The 23,513-nt window shown below is 41.7% G+C and overlaps 1 protein-coding gene across 1 annotated transcript; it reads right to left on the bottom strand.

Moving 5' to 3' along the window:
* Window positions 1-15,473, bottom strand: thbs4b (thrombospondin 4b; the record flags this gene model as incomplete). Its single annotated transcript, XM_079179674.1, has 22 exons — window positions 1-795; window positions 1,005-1,144; window positions 1,778-1,950; window positions 2,090-2,286; window positions 2,373-2,421; window positions 3,687-3,865; window positions 4,904-5,097; window positions 5,219-5,271; window positions 5,787-5,905; window positions 7,166-7,325; window positions 7,732-7,839; window positions 7,935-8,039; window positions 8,158-8,310; window positions 8,422-8,496; window positions 9,114-9,251; window positions 10,247-10,398; window positions 10,544-10,595; window positions 10,697-10,779; window positions 10,894-10,996; window positions 11,114-11,364; window positions 11,828-12,025; window positions 15,395-15,473. The coding sequence occupies 22 exons, from the start codon at window positions 15,471-15,473 to the stop codon at window positions 737-739; spliced, it is 2,820 nt and encodes a 939-aa protein (XP_079035800.1). The 3' UTR covers window positions 1-736.
* Between the last annotated feature and the right edge of the window lie 8,040 nt (window positions 15,474-23,513).

Here is a 23,513-nt window from a genome sequence, read left to right as displayed (position 1 = left end):
AGCCCTTTTTATTTTGACCAGGATTGTGACTACATAGATATGAAATGATCAAGATGTCAAGGACCAAATGATGGAAAGAGAAAACATGGTTGAACTGTGCTTTAAGTTAATCTTCTACAGTAAGTGAGGCAAGGCACAGTCTGACATTTGAGTCATACAGAACTTGGTGTCCTCTTCACAAACGTAGTAGAAACACCACTCCGATAAACAAATAAAACCAGTTTACGATCAAAATGTAACATCAGTATGAGGCTGATCCAAAGCGGTAACTTTCCTTCCAGTTGTTTGAACAATTGTATCATGCTACACATAAGCTAAAATTGCCCGTGTGGAAGCAAAATACTGTTAAAAAATTATAATAATGTTCCCTTTATTTTGAAAATATATGGAAACTGTCCATTATTGACCATATTTTTCATTTTGTAATTTGATGTTACATGTTTTAATTGTATTTATGTCATATCACATAGCATCATTTTCAGTAAAAATCATTATAACTTATAACCTTCAGCATAATGAGCTCAACTGGATTCATTAAGAGATAATCAAACAGTAAAAACACAATTGGGTAACAGAAAGAGACATGATAATATGCACATACAGTACGGAGATTGTGGTCATATATGCACTGAAACTGTACACATCAATACACAGACAGACAGACACACACTCACACATTCACACATTCACACACAAGCAGTCTTTAGAGATCTGGTGTTGTGTTTTTCTCTCGACTTTAGAGTGAGTCGACACCGTGCTGAGTGCTGAACTCCTGGAAATCCTCTGGGATGGTGTCTGTGGAAGTGAGAAGTCGGGTATCATGAGATGAGCAAAGAATCTAAAGCCAAACCAATTCTATTCACAGCTGTGAATGAAAAACCTCAAGAAGATATGTATTAAAAACAAACCTCAGGACGATTGCTCCATAGCATGCAATCACGGTAATTCAAAATATATAAAAATAATAGAATATGTGGATTTGTGATTAAGTGTTCCTTCCTTACCATTGCAGCGGTATTTCAAATTGGACCAGATGATGTTTTCCTGAGAGAAACAGAACACGCCGAGTCGTCCTCCTCTCATGGTCGTGTCGATTGTCACTCCAGAGTCAGCCACCAGCTCAGTTCCTTCATAGAACCGCGCCCTAAACAAAACACCCAATTCAAATAAATAATCTTATGTTCCACTCTCAACACTTTGGGGAAATATGCTGATTCACTTTCTTGAGAGTTAGATAACAAGATTGATACCGCTCTCATGTACTGTAGCTGGTGCCAGCAGCCAGTTAGCTTAGCATAAATTAGTGGAAACGGGGGGAAATGGCTAGTCTGGCTCCGTTCAAAGATGGAAAAACCCCCTGAAATAGCCTGCCAGAGGCTATAAATCTCAGTTATATCCAGTAGTATAATTTTAAACACCGAAGTGTAAAAATGACCTTCCTGGAGTTTTGCTGTCACCGTCGAGATTTGAAGGAAGTTATTGGAAAATTAAATCCTGCACATAACCCCCTGTAAGTTGTTGTTTATGAATAAACAAGATATGTGTTCATTATTGGGCGTTGGTGGGTGGAATTTTGTTACCTACAGACAAAGCCAGGCTAGCTGTTTGCTGCTGTTTCCAGCCTTTACGCTAAGCTAAGCTAACCAGCTGCTGGAGCTTATTATTGAAAAGACAAAAGGGGGAGTGGGATCAATCTTTTCATTTTACTATCAGCAAGATAGATATGGTGCTTTCACGTAATCAATAGGAAGATTGTCTGGAACACGTTTGGTCGTACCTGATGTATCCAACCTGTGGGCGATGCTGCAGGTACCAACGGTAGGACACCTTGTCCTTCCAGCCTACATTCCTGGGGTCCTTCCACAGCAGACGCACCTGGTCGTTGGTGTCTCCCGTGTGCCACAGAGAGTTTCTCAAGTGCTCCCCGGGGCCCGATCTAGACTTCACAGCCTGATGAACAGCGACAGATAACAGAGAGAAGTAAGGGGGAGAAAGAGAGAGGAAGAAATGTGGAGAATATGTCGAAGGATTAAAAATAGGATGAGCACGAAATCTGCTGCCTGGGGGATTTGATGACTTGTGCTTTCACCTTAAGTTGGATGCCAGGCTCAGCCACAGCTCTGAAGGGTGTTGCCTGCCAGTAGGTCTGTTCAGTCTGCTTCCACATCACCACGTAGAAGGAGGACGAGTCCTGGTAGCCAAAGATGAAGCCGGCGTAGTCGTCGTCGGTCACTGTATTTACGTGAAATGTTCCTTCAAAGTCCACTCCACTGAAAGCAGTGTAACCTGACAACAGAAATCAGTATATTGCTTATGTTCAGAGATTGTGCATTTTATTCACTGATGTTCAACACAGAGGAAACACTTCTTACCAACAGCAAGTCCTGGGTCACTATTCATGGTCTGGACAATTTCCATTCCCTGTGTGCGAAAGCATTGTTAATAAGGCATTTTGCACCCTGATGCCTTCATTTGCTGCAACTTTATATTTTAGGTTTATTACAATTTGTTTTACATGAACTGTATTTTGGAAATGGAGTAAACCTGCTAATGCTGTCCAATATTTACTCTCTTTTAGCTCTGATTTTGGTCTCTACCAACTCCTGAGGGAAATGTCTGGCTCTTTAGCTACTCGTGTTTGAGAGTCATAGTAAACATGCTGAAGACAGATGTGTTCATGTTTGGACTCTCTTCAGTTTGTACAGATGATGCGGTGGTCAGTGGGACACACTTAATCAGCAAACATTTAGAGGACATATGCACAGGTTTTATTTGATATTTCAATACACTCTAACCACAACTGCTTGTCCAGATGTTAAATAATATGGAAGTATATCAATTTATTAGCAATATTTTTTTTGTCTTTCATAACAAAGGTCAATGGCTCCCTCTCAAAGGTCCAACACTGTAGTACAGGGGTACCACATGGCTGTGTTAGCTCACCCATCCTATTCACACTCTACACAAATGAATGCAGAAGCAGACTGATACAGCTATATTAAGTCTGCTGCTGGAGATTGCCACTCATAAAGACTGGTGTGACAGCCACCACCTCATTTTTAACGTTAATACCAAAAGACAGAGGAAATTATATTTGAGAGATGTGAGCGCATGGCCCTGTAATCATTGGTGACAGTGCAATTCAGCAGGTGTGCTCCTATAAGTACTTGGGAATACAAATGGACAATAAATTCAATTAGAGTGTCCACGTTGATTATCTGTGTGCTAGGCTGGCTCAGAGGCTTTCTCTGCAAGACTGAGACTGGGCCGAGATCATGTCAACATTGGACAACGCTGTGCTGGAAAGCATCATTAAATATGGTATGGCACCTCGCAGTTACAAATCAACAACACGGTTAAACGAGGCACTGTTGTATATTGTCTTATCTATTATGTCTTTATGGCACGATTTCACGATTGTCTCCTGTTTCATAATTGCTTTGTATTTATATGTGTTTTTTTTTCTTAGGGTATGTGCAATATTTAGGCCTTTTTTTCTAATATATCTTTGGAGTACCCCTTTAATGTCTTGTTGGCTATGTATTGTTTTAAGCTGATTGCAGCTGTGTACAGCACTATTCACATTTCTTATTGTTATTGGTTCTATTGTTAAGATAAAAAAATATCGATCATAGCTGCTTTAACTTGTACATGGAGAGGGAATTCTCAGCATTTAGTAATCTCACCTGGTTCAGAACAACCCAGTTGGGGTCGATCTGGGCGTCGCCCTCAGGGTCCAGCACCACCGTCTGATAGGCCCTGAAGTCAGTCAAGGTGACCTCAGCATTCTCAGGACAGTTGTCAATCCTGTCAATCACTTTGTCCTGGTCAAAGTCAGACTCGCACACGTCTCCAACTCCATCATCTGAGAGACAACAGAGAGGAGATTTAGACTTAAATTAAAGTAAGTAAGACCGTGGGTCATTGTTTCTATAGGTCAGAGGTGCAGACACTTGTTAACAGTTTTTGATTACACACACTAGCAAAGATTGTGTTGCGTCATTTATTCAAAGTGTTTTTAATGAGCTCCTTTCAATCCTTTTCTGCCTTTTCACAATGAGGAGATTTCAGACCGGCTTAAGCGAAAATGTCAAAAAGTGCGACAGAGCTGAATATAAAACATCCCCAAATGTCCTTTCTTAAGGTGCTATTTACATTTAAAGCAAAAGAGCAAGGCTGTACGTTGCATTCGTTTAATATAGATGGATTGTATCTCTCTAGTCTGCACCCTGCTGTGTTTGCCATGCTCAAAAATGTGCTGCTATGCTGTAGTTTCTCTACTCGGTGGTGTTCGAAGGAAAACATGTTGATACACTTTTATCACAGTGAATGTGCAACAGCTGCTACGACATCAAGAAGGTCCGACTTGGTGGTTCTTGGCATAAAAGCTTCATTCTTTGCCATTGATTGAGTTGATGCTCAATCGGGCAAATGCGTGAATGTCTTGTGTGCATCTTGTAAAACATTTGGACTCAGTTAATACACTTTTTGTGTTTTGTTATATTCCTAACTGTTGGCTCCAACTTGCATCACTTAACTCCCTGTCTGCCAACAAAAGCCGACTTGACTTGATTTGAATTGACACTCCAGAGGGCATTTTCTACACAGAAAATGTCCCAATGAGTCACCAATGGGTGCAAGCTTTTGCCCAACAAAAATGCCGCTCAATGTGCTCACAGTTGGTTTTGTTTGATCTGCGTTGGTGTGAAACTGGGGACCAAAATAGCTTTGAAAGGAAAGTCAGGGAACAGTTCAGGGAGAATGTGGAGATGAAATTCTTAACATTTATCTGATCACATGCTGGTTTTCAGCCAAATATATCAACAATCATTTCTGATTATTACTGTAAACTGATTAGACTGCGTGGTATATGAGGTGCTATGTATTTTAGACCGTCGCTCACCGTTGTCGTCAATCTGCTCAGGATTTGGTACCAGCCGGCAGTTGTCCGGTCCCGGTGGCAGAGTGTCAGGGATCCCATCGTTGTCGTCGTCATCGTCACACTCGTCACCCATCCCGTCTTTGTCACTGTCCAGCTGGGAGCTATTTATTACGAATGGGCAATTATCCTTGGTGTCCTGGTGACCGTCGCCATCACTACAAGGGAAGTGACACGATCGCGTGACGTGAAAAAAGGGGCTGTAGTACTAGCACTAGTAGAAACGGCAGTTCAGATATCTGCATGAACACAACATGAAGACTGTGACAATATCGTTACCTGTCTTGGTTTGTGTCACAGGAGTCTCCAACCAGGTCGTTGTCAATATCAGACTGAAACAAAAGCAGAGAGTTCACTAAAAGCACCATTTCTTTTACACTCGAGGGACTCTGATCCTTTACATTAGTGAAAGTAATAAAGGTCCTGCATTTAAAATCTTACTTAAGTAAATTTGTTCGAATATTCAGACTGTCTCTTTGTGAAATTTTGTAAACGTTTATCCCTTTGGGTATCAAACGATTATTTAAAGGAAACCAGCTGAGAAGTTTAAAGGGGAATTTGTGAAAATAACAACTCCTATACATCTGAAACATGACCAGGAGCCCCAAAGAGACACAATATGTCGTTTGAGCCACTGTCTAATCTTTAACAATGTGCTGTATTTGTTATATATTTTGTTAAATCTTAATCCCAAAGTAACTAGTAACTTAAGCTGTGAGATAAATGTAGTGGAGCAACAAATGTTAATATTTCCCCAAAATTGCACTTTAGTACTTGAGTAGATGTACTCAGTTACTTTCCACCACAGCTATCGGTCCCTCCATCCCTCTATCTGGCTCTGACTGACCTGGTTTGGGTTGGGGATGTCGGGGCAGCTGTCACAGGCGTCTCCCACTCCGTCTCCGTCCCGGTCCAGCTGGTCTCTGTTCTGGACACGCTGGCAATTGTCCAGAAAGTTCTTCAGGCCTATGCTCGCCAGTCGACAGGAGGAGATGGTTAGTGTTATTTAGCGGTCAGTCTGACTCCTTCTCAGCAGTGAAAATATAGTATTGTCATGGATGAGGTATTCGGAGGTGGCAAGTACAGATAGATAATATTGTACTGTAGTAGAATAAACACTGTTCTCATCGTCACTTCTTCTGAACTCTCACAAAAGATATAAGTGAATTTCTATGATTCTGTGACAATAAGTCGATTGACAGAATATTGACCTGCAACAGTTCTGATAATAAATCCAAAAATGCCCAAAATTATTTAGTTCCAGTTTACTAATTTTAGGAATTGGAGAATCTTATGTGTTAGTAAATTGGTTTTACTTCGGCTTTTGGACCATTTCAACTTGGGCTTTAAGACATTTTCCACTATTTTTGGTCATTTTACAAACCCCTCGTTTTATAGAGAGAATAATCGGCAGATTGGAACCGTTGGCTGCAGCCCTATCATAAAAGAAACCAAGTTACTGCCCAGTGGAAATATTAACAAATGTTGCCAATATGGAGGAATGATTACATGGATACATAATGGGATATTAACTTTATCTATTTGAATTGAGTTTTGATCTCTAAAATCAAAGGGATGCACTAAAGTCACCAAGTCTGTCGTCGTCTTGACAAACTCTCTCACACTTAGTGAAGTCAATCAGTGAATTTATATTTGATTATTGAATGCATATAGAAATTGAGACATTACATCCATACTACTGTTTGAACTATATCGACTGAATAACTATTATGGCACTTGCAATTCCACCACTAGGTTGCACTGTTGTATTTGCTATGAAGGTGAACACCAGTTTGTGTTCAGATGCTATTTCTTATTCATCGCAGGGAGGCAGCAGCAGCCCCACAAATGCATAAAGGTCAAGCAGCAGCAATAGAGGAGAAACCATCTTCTCTCCTGTGGGGTTTTCTGAGGTGTAATCATGCTGGTGAATGATCAAAGCTTGCGTTCGCTCAGGGGTCAGACTGCTTTTGGCCTTAACTTTTTTTTTTTTTTGCAGTGCTGTTTGTTATGCCTCAGCTGGCTTATAAAAACATCCATACAACTGTATTTCCTATAACATGATTAAGAGAGATGTTTACTGTAAAATCTGTCCTTTTATTTAATGTAAGAGCATGGAGTAAATGTGAAGGAAGGAACAGAATAATACGTTTAAATGGAGAGTGCCTTCAGTGCTGGTTATATGAGCACGAGCGTCGGTGTTAGTGCTGTTCTTTATCTCCATACCGTCTCCATCCATGTCGTCATCGCAGGTGTCCCCTTTGCCGTCGTTGTCGGTGTCCCTCTGTTCCGGGTTCTCCACCATGCGGCAGTTATCACAGGCGTCGCCGTGGCTGTCCTTATCGCTGTTCCTCTGGTCCACGTTGGCCTTCAACCAGCAGTTGTCCTGAGACAGACGGAGATCACAGCACGTGTATTTGTTTTCAGTGGACAAGCTTGCATGTGCATGCATGTTTTTGTACGGATTAATAAAACTATATATATATATATCGTATTAGTTATGAATAACAGAGCTAGGTTAGCTGTTGTTATGCTAAGCTAAGCTATCACTCATAGGTTCTTAATTGTAATAATGTGTTTCTGTTTTCCTTTTTGAAACACCTTTGGGTTTTTGGACTGTTGGTTGAACAAAACAAGCCAATTAAAGACATCACACGGAGCTTGAGGAAACTATACATTTTTGGCGTAATACAGACTAAATGAATCGATTAATCTGAACAAATAACCAACAGATTAATCAATAAGGAAAATAATCATCAGTTGCAGCCATTTGTTAAAACATTCCCACCAACCTGCTCGTTTGGTATACCGTCACCATCGGCATCGTCGTCACAGGCGTCTCCATAACCATCCCTGTCTGCATCCTCTTGACCCGAGTTAGGGACGAAGATGCAGTTATCCTGTGAAGACGTGTTACAGTAAAAAAAAAAGAAGTTAAATAAGGCCTGACTACCGCATCCAAGTTGCATTTGCTGACAATTTGCACCTTGGTTACCTTTTTACAGCTCGCATCTTTGCATTTGAGTTTCTCATCTGGGTATCCGTCAATGTCGGTGTCCTTCCCACACAAGAATCCGTTACCGGCCCAGCCAATTCCACACTGACGAGACAAAGGAAACTCAGACGGCATGCATGTGGTGTTGTGCTTATGTGTAGTTTGTGTGTGCAGGTAGTAAGTGTGTGTGTTTGTGGGGGGGGGGAAGAGTGTGAAATCCTACCAGACAATGCACTGACCCGTCCCTCTCTGGAATACACTGGGCGTTGATGTCGCAGGGGTTGGTCAGGCTGTTGCCACAGCTGATCTCTGGCTTACAGCCCTTCACTTGATCCCCTGTGAAACCTGTGTTGCAGCTGCCGCACTGATAAGAGCCCTGTGCAGGAATGAGGACATCTAGTTTCTTTGGACAGCCACTTCAATGAAATAATTGTCCTACATGAGCCCACGTGTGTGATGCTCGGATAATATTCTACAGTGGTCTTACCACAGAGTTGTAACAGATGGAGTTTGCGTCGCAGACGTTGTTGGACCCTTTACATTCGTCAACGTCGTCACAGACCTGAAATGATGAATGTAAGATGTGAATTCATCCAAAGCTTTGTTTTAATGACAATTTACATTAAATCCCTTTTTTATGATTTCAAGGTTCCAATAATTACTGCATAAAATACACAATAAACAACTGTGGAAATTAAGTACATTTAGTACTGTTCTTTCGTACAATTTTGAGGTACTTATATATATACTATATATATATATACTTCTGCTCAACTTCATTCCAGAGGGTAATTGTTTATTATCTGATGATATAATAGCAAGCTGTTCTAGGTTCTTCTTCTGTATCCGTTTTGATCATCAGATAGATCCTACATTGGATTGCAAAACTACAATACCTGTCCTCAGTATTTCATTATAACTTAACATACACTAGCTATTTTGTAGCTGCATTGTCCTCATATAGGTCACCAGTAAATATGTTATTGATATCCCATATGCACTAATTAATTACACCATAATTGTACGGCTGTAATCTAAAGCATTGTATTCTCTTGTAGCACAAAAGCATGGAAAACTCTTTTCATAATGAAATGTTATGGCGTTGATTAATGCTGTAATTTGCATGCATCCTTTTTTTAATTTTTTTTTATTCTAGTCTCACTAATTCACTCTTTTTACCTGTTTGTTGGTCTGGGCATACAAAATGCCCACACCCTCCACCGCCAGGCCGGTGAAGCCCAGCGGACAGGCGTCACAGCGGAAGCCCGGGGCTGTGTTCACACACTTCACTCCAGGGAAGCAGGGGTTAAACTGGCACTGCAGAAAGGAAGGAAGGAGGACATGAGCTCTGTTGAAGCTGAAAAATGTATATGGTTCTCACTGGGCTTCTCCCCAAAAGCTTTTAGTTTTGATGACACTTTTGCTCATGCAAAAAAGAGAATGCTGAAGGGGCCAGTCCTTATAAAAAGAGGTCAGTGCAAACACGAGAAGACAGACAGGCAAACACACACGCACTCACACATATCTTTGTACTTCTATCCTTATGAGGACCTCATTAAAAGTCGTGCCTTAACTTGAACTGAATTCCCAAAACTTTTACCTGTGGCTTTCAGTCCTAAACCCCATTATACCACATTAGCTTCTGTGGGGTTTCATGTTATGTCTCACCTAATTATCTGCCACCTCTACGCTGCTTCACATGGAAGGCTGAGCTAGGCTGTTCAATGCTGGAGGAAGGCAGAGTGGAAATGCTACATGCCATGCAAATGAATACAGATGGCTGGAATCAACCCAAAAATGATCCAGAGACATCAGAGTAACGTTGGCAGGGTTGAGATGCCCTCGGACACAACATTTTACAACAAAACAGCAAAGGTGAAACCCAATTTATGGTTTTGGCAGTTTATTTGTTCTCTTCTTCGGCTTCCAGTGCAGTGAGTTTTGGTCGTAGAGTGACTACGACTTTTTCATAATGATCTATCGTTTGTGCAGGGTAGCATTAAGTAACAAAATGCTAGCAGCATTAGCATGTTTTTGCTGTCTGCTCATTAGGTTGCTTGGTATTGGAATTGTATTTCGTTAAGTTAAAAATGGTTCTCCTTAGCTTCAAGCTGAGCTTCTTCCTGCTATGTGGGTATGCAGGACGAATATGTTGCTGCATGTTTAACATGTCCATCTGGTGTTTGTTTCCATATGTGCAATTGCCCCCGATGCTGGGGGCGCTCTGTGTGGTTCAAGAGGTTTAACCATAATTACAGTCTTTACCATGGAGACCAATAAATAGCCCTAAAATACAAGAACCTGAGCCTTACCTCGTCCACATCATCACAGTTGAAACCATCCCCAGTGTAGCCGTCAGGACACGGTCCACACTCGACACCATCCGCTGTCTCTATACACATATTACCACGGAAACAGACACCTGGGGCACACCTTGGTTTCACCACCTCAGTACCACCCAGACCTTTAAACAACAGAGGTAAAAAAAAAACAACAAGATTTAATTCAGCATCTGCAATTTTATTTTGTTTGTCCCAACAATCCAAAAGTATTCATTAAGCATGGTATTTAAAGGTGAGTGTTATGACTGTTATAGGACAGGATCTTACCACAAGCCTGACACTCTGAAATGGTGTTTCTGAGAAATGACGTCTCTTTGACCTGGAAAAACATAAACAAGTTTATATGCAGACAGGCAAGCTGTCAGGGGAGGTCAGGGTTGGGGAAGCAGTGGCCTCAGAGGGGCTGTTAGTGGTAGTTACCTGCTGAATGAGGACGTCTTTCAGCTCATTTATCACCTTGGTTAAGTCCAGCATTTGATTGGACAGCTGCTTCGTGTTGACCCCTAAGAGAAAGGGACTGTTATTTTGTGTTGTTTTTTTCCTAAGGCTGGGATTGTTCTCCTGAGAAATATTTGTCCGTCTCTTGTGGACATTTGCTTCCACAGAACGAATCTTACCCAGAGTTTGGACGGAGTCTCTTTGTTGTAAGTGGCAGTCTTGTAGTGCCGCAACATTCTCAAATGTGTCCCCAACCACCAGCTTGAGCTCGTCTACACTCTCCTGTTAGAATAAAAACGGGTCAAAGTGGACATCTAAGACATTTGGAAACCTCTGGATTAATTATTGGGACAGAACCATATTCATTATTGTATGTAAATACTGTAAGTGAGGGGTCACCTGATCCCTGGCTTGCATGGTCTTCAGCTCCACCATACCGTAGCCTGCTGGCAAACCTTGGAAGGCAGCGGGGAGATCCCTGACCGTCTCCACCAGCCTGCAGTCCAGATGCAGCTCCACCCCGCCCGGCCCGGGCTGCTGCATCCCTTTCAGGTGGAACAACAGTCGGTGTTGTTGGCCGTCTGCCAGGACCAGGTTGTTGAAGGTTACTGAGCTCATCCTCTTGTCACTCCGCAGGTAGCGTAACACAGCTTATAGAGGACAGTGCAAGGAGAGGAAGCGGTGGTGGCAAGGAAGAGATAATGGGGAGAAATAGAGGAGGATTTACAAGGTGCTTTTACTGTAAAGGGTTGACTCATCCAAATTACAACAAGACTAAGTCTACAGCCATGACATATAGCGGCTCTGTGAGGCTGTACTTATGCACCGCTGTGCTTTGAACAAAATGGTAACATCAGCATGCTGACAGTGACAATGCTAACATGCTGATTTTAAGCGGGTATAATGTTTACCACGTTCAACGTCTTAGTGTAGCATGCAAACATTTGCTAAGTAGTACCCGTAAAACCAAAGCAATGAGCTGAAATATGAGAACATGCTCCACAGAAGTGAGAGGAACAACAGAAGTACTTCTGTGGGTTCATCATTATAAGGGACTTTTAACACATTAATACAAAAAGGTTGAGAACCACGGCCTCTTTCATGGTCTCCTACCTCTGTTGAGCTTCCCCATCACAGTGAACTCAAAATACTTGCTGTTGTCCCGGGGGTTGTACAGGGAAAACAAACTGGTTCCGGTCTTGGGCTGCAACTTGAAGGAGGTTAGGATGAAAGCCTCTTGCACCCCTTGCTCGACCAGACCCCCCTGCAGCAGGTCTGGCAGGCAATCAGGCGAGGTGAGCAGATCATAGACTGTTGACAGGGATGGGAAAAGAGGGAAGCGGTAATGCACATGAGTAATGGATGATGAGATATGAATATTTACAACCTGCAGCCGCTCCGATTCCTAAGTAAACACATCCTGAGTCGACGAAGTGAAGATGATGATGATGATGATGATGTTGACCCAGTGTTTGTTGCTCTTGCGAGACGCTGTGGCAATCAGTCAGCACCAACTTGGAAGGCAGAGTTGGCTCAGAGAAATCAGAAATATTTGGAGTTCAAAGCAAATCTGAGCAATGTACTGTGACGGCTAGTTGTTTGGTGTTATTATCATTATTTTGTCAGATCCCCACCAAAGCTGCTCGGCCAATAAAATGTGATTTCTCTTTTTCAGCCACAGTTCTACTCATTGTTCTCACAGGCAGAGGTATGGCAGACTTTACTGAGAAGCTGCTTAGTGGGTGTGAAAAGCCAGAAGCACACTGAACACTTGCACTCCTGGTTAGAGTCCTCCTTTTAATAAAGCGACTTGGGAGCTGGGCTCCCCACGAGAGGATATGCAGTGAATCTCTAGTCCGCCATCTGCACGCATCATGAATACACAAGCACCCTAAAAGCAGTCTGCAAGGCCCACAGTCATGAGAGAGCAAAATTGCTCCCAAATGCTCCCAGAGATTAGCTATTGTCAGCCAAGATTGCGAAGCATGATCCCCAGATGACGTCTATTTCTTTTCCCCTTGTAACTCTCTCCTTGTGTTTTGTTCGTCACATGCCGAATTTCAGCAAAACACAGGGCCTTTTAAAAATGTTGCAGTTAAATGTGACAAAGCCACAGAAAATGACTGCTTACACAGTGTTGTCACCAACCACCACTAAGGTGAGTCTTTTGTATTTGTGATTGCCAAGATCACCTGTTTTTTTACGCAAACCTGTCTCTTTTTGACTCTGTGTGACTCATTGGTGCATCAAATTGACGAAGTCCAAAAAATGAACAAAACCACAAGAGAACAATTGAACCTCAATGCATGTTTTTTGAGTTACTGTAACACTACAACGGCACGCACAGACACATACATAAAGCAGACAGCGCTGCTGTTCATAAATCTTCTGGACAGCAGGGCTTTGTGGGGGTCAGTGTCGTCTTACACCATCTTGAGAAAGTGCCTCATTTCCCACACAGTTTAACCTCCGATTTCAAGCTTCATAAAACTAGTTCAGCTGAAAGCCATAAAGTAATTCAGTGTCTTGTCCTCTCCTTAACACCAGCATATATATATATATATATATATATATATATATATATATATATATATATATATATATATATATATATATATATATATATATATATATATATATATATATATATCACGACTACAAAGTACTATTAAGTGTACAAATGGTCAGCATTCTTCATTTTGCTGCTCAACAAATACTTCACATTTGAGAGCTTGCATGTTGAAAGCTGTGATTTACTTTTAGTTTCATGTTTAGAGATGCCTAATCAACCATTAGTAATGATGAAGAAATGACTTCGGCATGTTATTAAAATAAACAGTGAGGTCACACTTGAGACAAAAAAACGTTAAACCTCCAGGAACTGATTTTGGACACTTGGAAGCGGCGGAAACAAGTTGTGATTACAACATGAATTGGCGAACGTGTCGGCAAACAGTTGATCATTTATACACCCAGCAATTACGAAGAGACTTTATCATTCATTTGGAGTCATGTTTTTGATCTCCTAATCAAAAGTCCAATATTTACTCTTTTACATCTGTATTTGGTCTCCACCATTTAGCTGCTAAATGCTCCACAATGTTCACCAGCGAGGCGCTAACTGTGTCTTATCTGCTGTTTGGTGCTGAGCAGGTTTAGTATTGTGGGTTTTAAGAGCTCTTTCTCTAAAAACAGCTGCCTGCTGCAGTCAAAAATGATGTACCGAGAGTGAACCAAAACAGTAAAGTTGCGCCTGGACAGCTTAACAATGAGCTGAAATTATGAAGCTCTTTAAATCCAAGGGGACCTGCAGATTGGGCGGATAATTCTTTGTAGGTTCATCACCACGTGTGACTCCTTTTGTCATTGTAATTTAATACATTGTTATTATAGCAGTATTGATTACAGCTGCTTTTAAATATGTGTTCTGTCCCTGGGCAAGGAGTCTTTGTGCCCAGCGTAGAAAGTGAGTTTTGAATTCAGTTAATCTCAGCTCCTGGTGAAGTCATCCTAAAGGACACTCTCACTGATCAATAACCCTTTACAGAGATAGAATGGCTGCTTTGTGCTACTAAAATCGTACTTACTGCAGCTTTAACCTCCGTTTGAACAATTCCAGTCATGCAGGCAATGACTCATTTGCAAGGGAAATGATAGAAGAAGAACTCCATTTAACTGGACTTGTTTTATGCATAACATCAGGCAGCTATTGGCCAAACATTGTAGGGATTAATGGGTGCATGAAAGGTATGCAATCTATCACTGGAGTGAGTTGCAAGAAGCCGATAAACTATCAACACCAATCTTTCTGCATGTCGTCTGCAGCTTGGTTTGTCTGTGACCTTGAATGCATTTCAGTGTGACTGTGAAAGACAGACACAGAGAGAGAGAGAGAGAGAGAGAGAGAGAGAAAGGGAAAGGAAGGGAAAGGAGAGTTTGTGCGTATGTGTGACTTGAAGTTCAATATTGCTCCCAGATCAACTCTGATTGTTCCCATGTGTGTGACCGAGCTGGGACTTTGTTTGAATTAATATGAGCCAGAAAGCTGAACCTCCTGAAGCTGAAGTAATCAAGCAAATCTGTCTGGATGGATATGAAAAGCAGAATACTTCAGAAGAAACTTTTATTCTTTATCTTTGCCTTCTTCCTCTCGCAAACACACACATGCATTCGGCTTCCTCCTCTCTTCTTGAGCTGACGGGATATTTAGCATTTTATTCACACCTCAGTGAGTATCATACACCATGTCTAATCCTTTGTGCTCTTTATGCATATGATACTCTCTTTCACAGTGTCTGCTTTATCCATTATGCATTGAACTCATACATAGTGTGTTAAAATACCCGGTGTTGGAGCCATTAAATCTTTTTTGACAGATAATGAAAACGGAGGATTACATCACAGCCAGGAAGTCAGAAAAATGTGCCATTCAAATAGAATCAAAGACATTTATCTGTGTGTGTGTGTGTGTGTGTGTGTGTGTGTGTGTGTGTGTCTAGTTAAAATGTAAACAGAACCTGCAATGATTATTTTATTTCTTGAATGGCTGTCATCCTCAGCAGCAGCTATAGCTGTTGCAATGTGTTATTGCAAATCAATAACACATTTTGGTAAAATCGTAACGACGTTTAAATAACTGATATGAAAAGGAAATTATAAGAAACTTCGAACAACACTCACCTAAAGCCTGGGCTTCCACGTGTAAGCTCAGTTTTAATAGCAGCTGCGAGGCCAGAATCAGGGCTGTCCACACACCCATTTCGTCCTTCCAGCTGGTCCCAGATCAGCACTTTCTCTGTAGTGACTTATCAATATGTGACACGCAGTTTCACGTATTTCTGCGCCTGCTGTGAGTTATGCCTTTGTGTCCTTGCCTCCTTTTTTGAATCAGAAGTGAGACAAGACTGTCATGGTGAGCCTGATAGAAGCTGCTGTTTTTGTGCGTGTGTCTGAATTGGTCTGGGAATGTGAAGATCGAAGGAGTCTTACTAAGGGAGGAGCTTCAGGGCCAGAACCTGCTTTTAAAACCTTCCTCAGACGGCCCCATGTAGAGAAGGAGTGACCTGGAGAATCTCTTTGCATTGGCTCCTGCTGGCTGCTACCATTTCCCACAGGCTCTTAGACAAATATGCTGAACGTGAGTAGCTATTAATCCAGCCTAGGAACCCATGTTTGGCCACTGACGTCATTTTTCAACTCAAATTGAGCTTTTTGACTCTTTGAGTTCATGCTTGAGGTGAATTAAAAATAATTTTAAAAGTTTCCCCTCTTCCAGCAATTAGACTTTGACAATGTATTTCACACTCTGTCTGAGAAACAGGGAGCCTCTGTCACTTTCCTTCCAGGGATCAGATGCGACACCTTGCCCATGTTACCGTCGTAATCCCCCTCGTTCCCCGGGCAAACTCAGGAAATGAGCGTTCTGCAGCCCGCACCTTAACAAGCCGTGTTAACCGGCCAGCCAAGCTTCAGACAGGCTGCTGGCTCTCGCGGCCTCCAGCTCGTCAGCAGGTCTGGCACCATGCAAGTTGCCACATTTGGCAGAGAGGAGGAGGCTTGGGCCTTAATGATGTTTGTTTTTCCGTTCCTCTACTCGTGTTACATCTTATTATCAACCCAACATGAGCCTTATTCCATGATTAAGAAACTGCCATTGAGCATAAAAAAAAATACTGAATCTGTAATCATGTTTTACTAATTCAATAAAAGCCAAGTTTCAGTGGCTGCCAGATGATGTTCCCATTTAAAAGGACAAACACAAGTATCTATAGCAACAAACAGCAGCAAATGAGTCATAGTTTCCATATGTCTACCGCAGGTGTTCCTTGTGGTTAGTCTGCACACCGCTGCTCCGGTATTTTGTTGTCTACCGATATGGACTCCAGCCAGTCGGCAGCAGGACACCCAGAGTTTTATCTGTTATCTGATTGGTTTTTAGAGTGAGTTTCCAGGCGTGTTGGTTCTGGATCACAGAAAGCCCCACAGACCTCCATGCATGGTCTGCAGCTGCGATCAGGAGCTCAATAGACCTGGGCAGAGTCACATCATGGTGCGGTTAATGAGGTCAGACAGTGAACGCTGCAGCTGGCTCGGACATAAAACCAAACCCCAAATGTCTCTGACACCATCTCTGGACTATTTTTGTTCGTGATACCAATATGACCGAATCCAGAGACATTCAAACTCGTAACTCAGCTTCTCCTCATATGGTCCGTTGGCAACCGACCTACAATGACAACAAAATGTACTGTGTTACCAATGAAGTCGACCTGAAGCAGTAGTTTTGTCCAGCATAGCGAGACAGTAACGACTGTATGTGCTCTCAGCGGAGGTCTGACAATTAGCATTTTTCAAAACCTCTGAATCGTAGAAGAAAACAAGACAAACTGGTCAGAAACAAGAGTGATTAAAGGTGCATAATAGGAAGCATGTGGTGCATTAACAGCTCTTTGAAGGAATGTTTCTTGTTTTAATCCACGGAATACAAAAGGAGAAACATGCTTGACCTACTAATACTTTATTAATATTATTTATTGTCATCAAATCCACCCACAGTGGAAATTCATCTTTCTAATGTTTTTCTATTATGTGTGTGTCCTCTTTCTTACCCATGTTCAGGTTCCTTATGGTGTTTTCACACTTAACCTCTTTTGGTTCGGTTAAAACAAACTCAGGTCGTTTGCCCGGCTAGTACAGTTTGTTTGGGCTGTTGTGAAAGCTGTCAATCAAACTCTGGTTTTTATCACAATATGTTTTGTTTATTAAATATTAATCGATGTTGAGACTTCTGTCGGTCAAGCTGGACAACTTCCGGTTTAGCCTTATACTTAAATGGGGGGATATAATTTTGCGTCTCTTCTAGACTTTCCAAAGGTTATTGGACCAAATTGATCAAATGCTCATAGTCAAACTACTGAAGTCACTTCACGGGGATCTTGATGCTCAAAACTATTTGTCCTTGTTTTACAGCAGTAGCAAAGGAGTAGGCTTCGGCAGAGCCTACATTGTATTTTTTCCCTCGGTCCTGACAAAATAAACCAAACCACCCATGTGAAAGCACCCTTAAGCTAAACATTTCTCTTAATTAATTGTTATTCTTCTTCTGGTACATTATTGTAGGATCATTTATAGAGCTCCATTGATTTAATTGTCAATAGCATGCTGTGCAGAAATGGTAACATGATTTACTTGCATGCCACTGCAAGTATTTTGCCTTTTCTTACTTGTATACCATTTTCATTCTCTTGGTTCACATAAGTATACAATATATTACAGAAATTGAAAAAGATTTTTGGATGTTGAACGAAAGGTTTAATGTCGCAGTATTAAAGAAAATAATTACATTCACCACATGAAGGTTCCTCCTCACAAGAAGTTCTTTCATAAAAACGACTTACATCAGTGCCCTCGTGCTTGAGGTATAGACACAGACTTTTACAACACAGCAAACCACAGCTGGAGTTGACCATAAGTCTCCTTACTCCGGCTTAAATGGTCATTACACTGTGGGACGCAATGTCTTACAAGCTCTCCACTGTCTTACCTGATGAAGTTATGTAACAGCAGCGAGTCAGCAAGGCAGAGAGGGCTGATCCAACACCTCATTAAATCTGCAGCATCTATCGAAACCTCCACCCTGTCTGGTAGAGGGGACTCACTCCAAACCCAAAATTACAGCATTAAATTGCCTGAATATTTGGTGTTAGACAGACTGTGACTCTGAACTCAAGGCAGAGGCTTGATAATAAATGGACCCACATCCTGCAGGATATTTAGACTGCAAACTCTTGAGCCAAATTGGTATGTCATGGTGGATAATGCCGACGAGTTTCCTGGAATCATCTTAACACAGCAGAGAGGGCATGAATACAAATTATAATTCAAATGTTACAGTACCCAAATTAATCAGAACATTTATTCCGAGCTAATAAGCAACAGAAAATCTTTAGAAATAAGATACTGCTCCTGATAATTGTAGATTTATTTAGTTGTTGGCCTTGAGCTATTCAAACCAAATTTCTGCAAACACATTTGTTTGCGCTGAATGTGAGATGGACTGTTAGTCTGGTTTGTGTATGATACAAACCAGATTTTTGTAAGCAGACGTCAGGAAATGAATAAAACCAATGATAGATTTTTTCAATTCCATTTACCTGACCGAACTGCCCGCCTTCTCATCTCTCTGTAAAATCACTCAAAATGATCTCAGTTGTGGACGCCGTAGCATAAACCTTTAACACCCCTTCTTGGAAAAACATGGCTCCTACGCCTGAAGATTGATGATAGGTGCACTGAGGTATTCTCAGAATAGCCTCAGTGCGATTAAGGGAACATATCGTTTCTAAAACAACAATGTGGTTCGAGTGTCTCACTACATTTCTCAGTATTATGCAAGGGTACGTGATGAAGGCCCCGCCGGTTGAAGTTGCGGTTGATTGCTTTGCCATGTGTAAACTGTGAGTTCACACGGCGACCATCTCAGACTATCCAGCTGCTCCTTCAGTCACTCACACCAGCTGGATGTGTTCACACTCACTCACTCCATCCTAATGCATGTCTCACCTACACCTCATAGTCTAGTTGCAGACTGCTGTAAATCATCTTGGATACTTGACGCCAAGTCAGCCACGCTGACTCTCTCTGTTTTTCACAACACCGCCCCCGATGCAACCTTTTCCTATTTTTCTAAACTTTCTCTCTTTCATTTGACTTTTTTAGCCACGCTAGCAGCATGTCTCTAGGGATGGCCATTTCTAATCACCACTTGGATCTAGACTTAAATATCTCAACAACTGTTTGATAGATTGCCATACAATTTTGCACAGACATTCATGTTCCCAAGAGGATGAATCCTAATGACTTAAGTGGTCCCCTGACTTGTCTTCTAGTGTGAGAATGAGGTTTTGCGTGAAAGGACAAGTGTTCCGCAAAATTTGGTACAGACGTTCATGTTTCCCTCAGGATGAATTGTAATAACTCCTCTGACATTTCATATCGCATGACCTCAATCATCAGGTTAAACTTTAAATTCTTCTTTGAATTCCCATTAGTCTCAGCTGCAGTTTGTGCTTAGTGCTAATCAGAAAATGTTAGCCTGCTAAAACCGGCTAAACAAAGATGCATGCATCATCATTGCGTGCATGCTAGCAATGCTGATATTAGCATTTAGCTTACAGCCTTAATTAGCCGCAAGCATGGCTGTAGACGCCAGGTTATGAATGAAAGAACTGTTTCAGATGATGTGTTGCCCGACCACATTGGAAAGTGTTTATAGTTGTTCCGAAAAGTCACACTTGAAAGCGGAGTGACTTGGGCAAAGAGAGAGAAGGGTTACGGTTATTCATACAAAAAGTGAAGGAAATAGTTGTGTCAAGATTGGAAAAAACTCAAAAGTTCAAATCCTGACTTCTTGGTTTCCCAAATTCTGACGTTAGAAAGGTGGGAAGGGGTTCCCGAAGCCGTTTGGCCATCTGTCAAGGAGTTCTGATGAAGCTTACTGGCGGCTTTAGAGTTGTTTCCTCTCTTCAACATTTATTATAAACCAAAACACATAAATGTGAAAAATACTGAATGTCCCGTTTTAGTCAGCTCTCCAACAACAAGCGTTCTAAATAGAAAAAGCAGGTATCAAACAATTGCACAACAACTTTGTGAGGACAAAACACACCTCCTACACTATATTAAGCACCTTGTTTACACAGTACGAACAGCGCTGCATTGTGCTCCATTGAGCCTTATTCCAGGTGCTCTCATTAATCCTTCATAGTTCTGGCACGTTGAGACCAAGCGTGTCTGGGCTAGAAAGGTCCGCCATACGCTGGGAAACGGCACATAAGGGAGCACACTGGGTCATTTGTTCAGACACAGTGAAATTGCTGCAGTGTATACAAAAAAATACAAGGATCTCTGTTTGAAAATGTTTCCGGCAGGGCATTCATCGGGCAATAATGAATGTCAAATCACATCTGAAGAGATGCGGCGATCTCCTCCGACAAACATTAATTCTGTATTCATTGAAGCAGACGTCAAATATCAGAGATGAATGTATTTATTGCAAATGAGTGCAACTATTTACAAACAAAAGTTTTCCTTTTACTCGTGTAGGAGTGTGCTGGATCAGTTAGTGTTATTATGTGTCTGATTTTTGAGTGGGAGAACATCATTCTCTTATGTGGAATTATGACCTACTATTTCTTCTAATACGTGGTTTGTGAGGGGGAAGTGGGCCACATGTGGTAAAGTGAAGTTACTTGAGATGCTAGTAAGGCTCAAATTAGTGACCTTGTTTGAATGTCGATGCACGGACAGCGTGCCAACTTAACTGAATTTCTTTGTTACGTCCAAACCCTTTGAAACGGGACTCTCTCTATTTCCTGTCTAGCAGTATAGGAGTAGGAAGATAATGCATTTCCCAGAGAGAGTCAGATGTCCGATCTCTAAAGTAGACTCCAGGAAATGAACAGATTTATTCCACATTTTGTTTCAGCCTCAGTGTCCTCTACCTTCAACAGCTACAAGTTCTTACGTAATGCCAAACGCTCAGACTTCTGTTGACCTCCGTATTCCATATGTATCCGAAAGTCTGCTACTTCACTTTTACGCTCTGAAAAATCACATGTGGCATTTAAGGCTGTTTGCGGTTGTAATTGTCCCCCTTCCTTCAGGGAGGACAATACAGGGTCGACGGATCCTAACACAGTTCCCTGCTATAAAGAAGTCACGAGGTTCACAGCAATAGAGGATATAACTGTGTGAAAACATGGTGATTTACAACAGCCTGTGCCACCTGTGACTGCCTGTTTGCCCCAAGCTGAGGATAAACGTGTCAGGGGGTTGAATCAGGCACAAAAAACAGCTTTAAGGATAATTCTGATCTATTGCCGTAGCTTTCACTATGATCTCTAGATTATGATAAAACTGTACTTATCAAAGCAATCACTGAGATCTGGGAACACAGCAGGCAAAGCTAGAATGTCATCCGATGTGAAATAAACAATTAAACTGTTTTAGTCACATTTTAGTCAATTTCTTCTTCTTATTATCGGCTCCAGGAGATAATAAGATTGAGTATGGTTGTGTGTGAGTGAGTGTGCATCTATGTGTCTGTCCACGGCTAATCTCGCATACTGCTGCACCGAACTGCATATTACTTTGGGTGCTCATTTATGGCTTCCTACCCAAGGACCTCTTGGGGTTGCAGTGACTCACAATTTCTCAAAACCTCTTTTATTGAGTAATACTGCCATTGAGTGACTGCTGACTCCTCACTCGAACCCAATTGTGGGTTGTATTCAGTCAATCAAACATACCGGCAGCGGTTGTTGCAGAGATCTACACTCTGCTGAGGGCACCTTTCTAGTTGTTGGTCTGTTTGTAGTAAACAAAAGTCTGCAGCTGTCACCATGTTTGTGTACAGTTTCCATGGCTACAGGTGGCAATAAAGCATTAAAGGTAGCTTACCTTCTGAGTGCTGGCCTGTGTGTTTTCATGCATCTGTTTTTGTTGTTCCTTGTTGTGTAAAAGTGATGCCAAAACATGTACTAGTAATAGGCATCGTTTACATGTGGGTGTCTTATGTGTGGATGTCTGGGAATGGAAACCAGGTGCTTTTGTGCTCTGCCAACACAGGCCTGTTGTTGCATCGTCAGCTTGGTGTATCTAGAAGTAGCTTAACGAGCTCAGCAGGACCCCTCACATCAAACACTGCGCTAATGGCTGATAAACTCATTGGGTTTGGTCGGGCCGGACAGCAAATGGGCACGTTTACGTTCAAGGCAGCACAGCAAAACCTCAGTTTGATTCTCAAGCCATTCGTTTTTTTGATCCAAGCCAGCTATTTTCATGAGATGTTTAGAGGAACCGGCTTTCTGGTTTATGGGAAACCAATAAAATGTCAAATCCATGACTGGTCAAGCAGCAGCTTCTTATAAAAAAGAGAAAAGGCTTTTGTGAGGTAAAGAATGACAACGGCAGATGGAAAGAGACAGGCTGGTATGATGTCATGTTAGACAAGACGTGGAGTCATTGCTGGTGGAGATCAGGTTTAAAAAACACGAATGAAATGCACATCAAAGAGCTTATCAGGACAAATCAACAGAGTTATTTTCAGTAATTTACCTCATATGGAAAAGGGAATAAATTCTAAACAGATGCTCAGGTTCATTTGCATTTTGTCAACAACAGAGTGGGTTGTCAAAGTGTTTCCTTTTAGTTTTATATGATTGCCTGCACATGATCTCCAGACAAAAACTAAAAAATACAGTGCACACATACAGTATAAATTACTGGCCCAGGCCTAATTCAGTAAACCTTGCTGAAAGTGCTTTACTTTCCCTGCATTTATTAAACGAGATGAACATGTGTCCGGCGAAAACTGCCAGGATGAGACTGGAAGAGAAGAATAAAAGACCCTAGAGGCACATTAAAGGTTTTGAGGAGTGAAGTTTAATGGGATCATGATTGTCTTTGTCGGTGGTCAAATATTGAATTGGTTTACAGGACAAAAAGCACAACCAGAGCCACTCCTACATTCACTCAGCCAACTAAAAGTCTCTACATTAGATACACCATCAGTGCAGGATAAAACTCCAGAACCGCTTTCAGCAGCTCAGTGTTACAGAGGCTCATTACTTTTGACAAATGACAGATATTTTGCTTTTTTCGAAGGTTGGGCAATGGGCTGCCACATCTTATCTTTCTCACTTCGTCCGAACACACGGCTCCCAAATCAACCGTTTTCATCTCCTCCAATCAAAGGGATTTATTGTTCTAGCTGGCTAAAATTCTCTCTCTCCTTTCT

This window comes from Pholis gunnellus, assembly GCF_910591455.1.
Source record: "Pholis gunnellus genome assembly, chromosome: 18".
NCBI classification, from domain to species: domain Eukaryota; kingdom Metazoa; phylum Chordata; class Actinopteri; order Perciformes; family Pholidae; genus Pholis; species Pholis gunnellus.
This window is presented reverse-complemented; position numbering and strand designations above follow the sequence as displayed.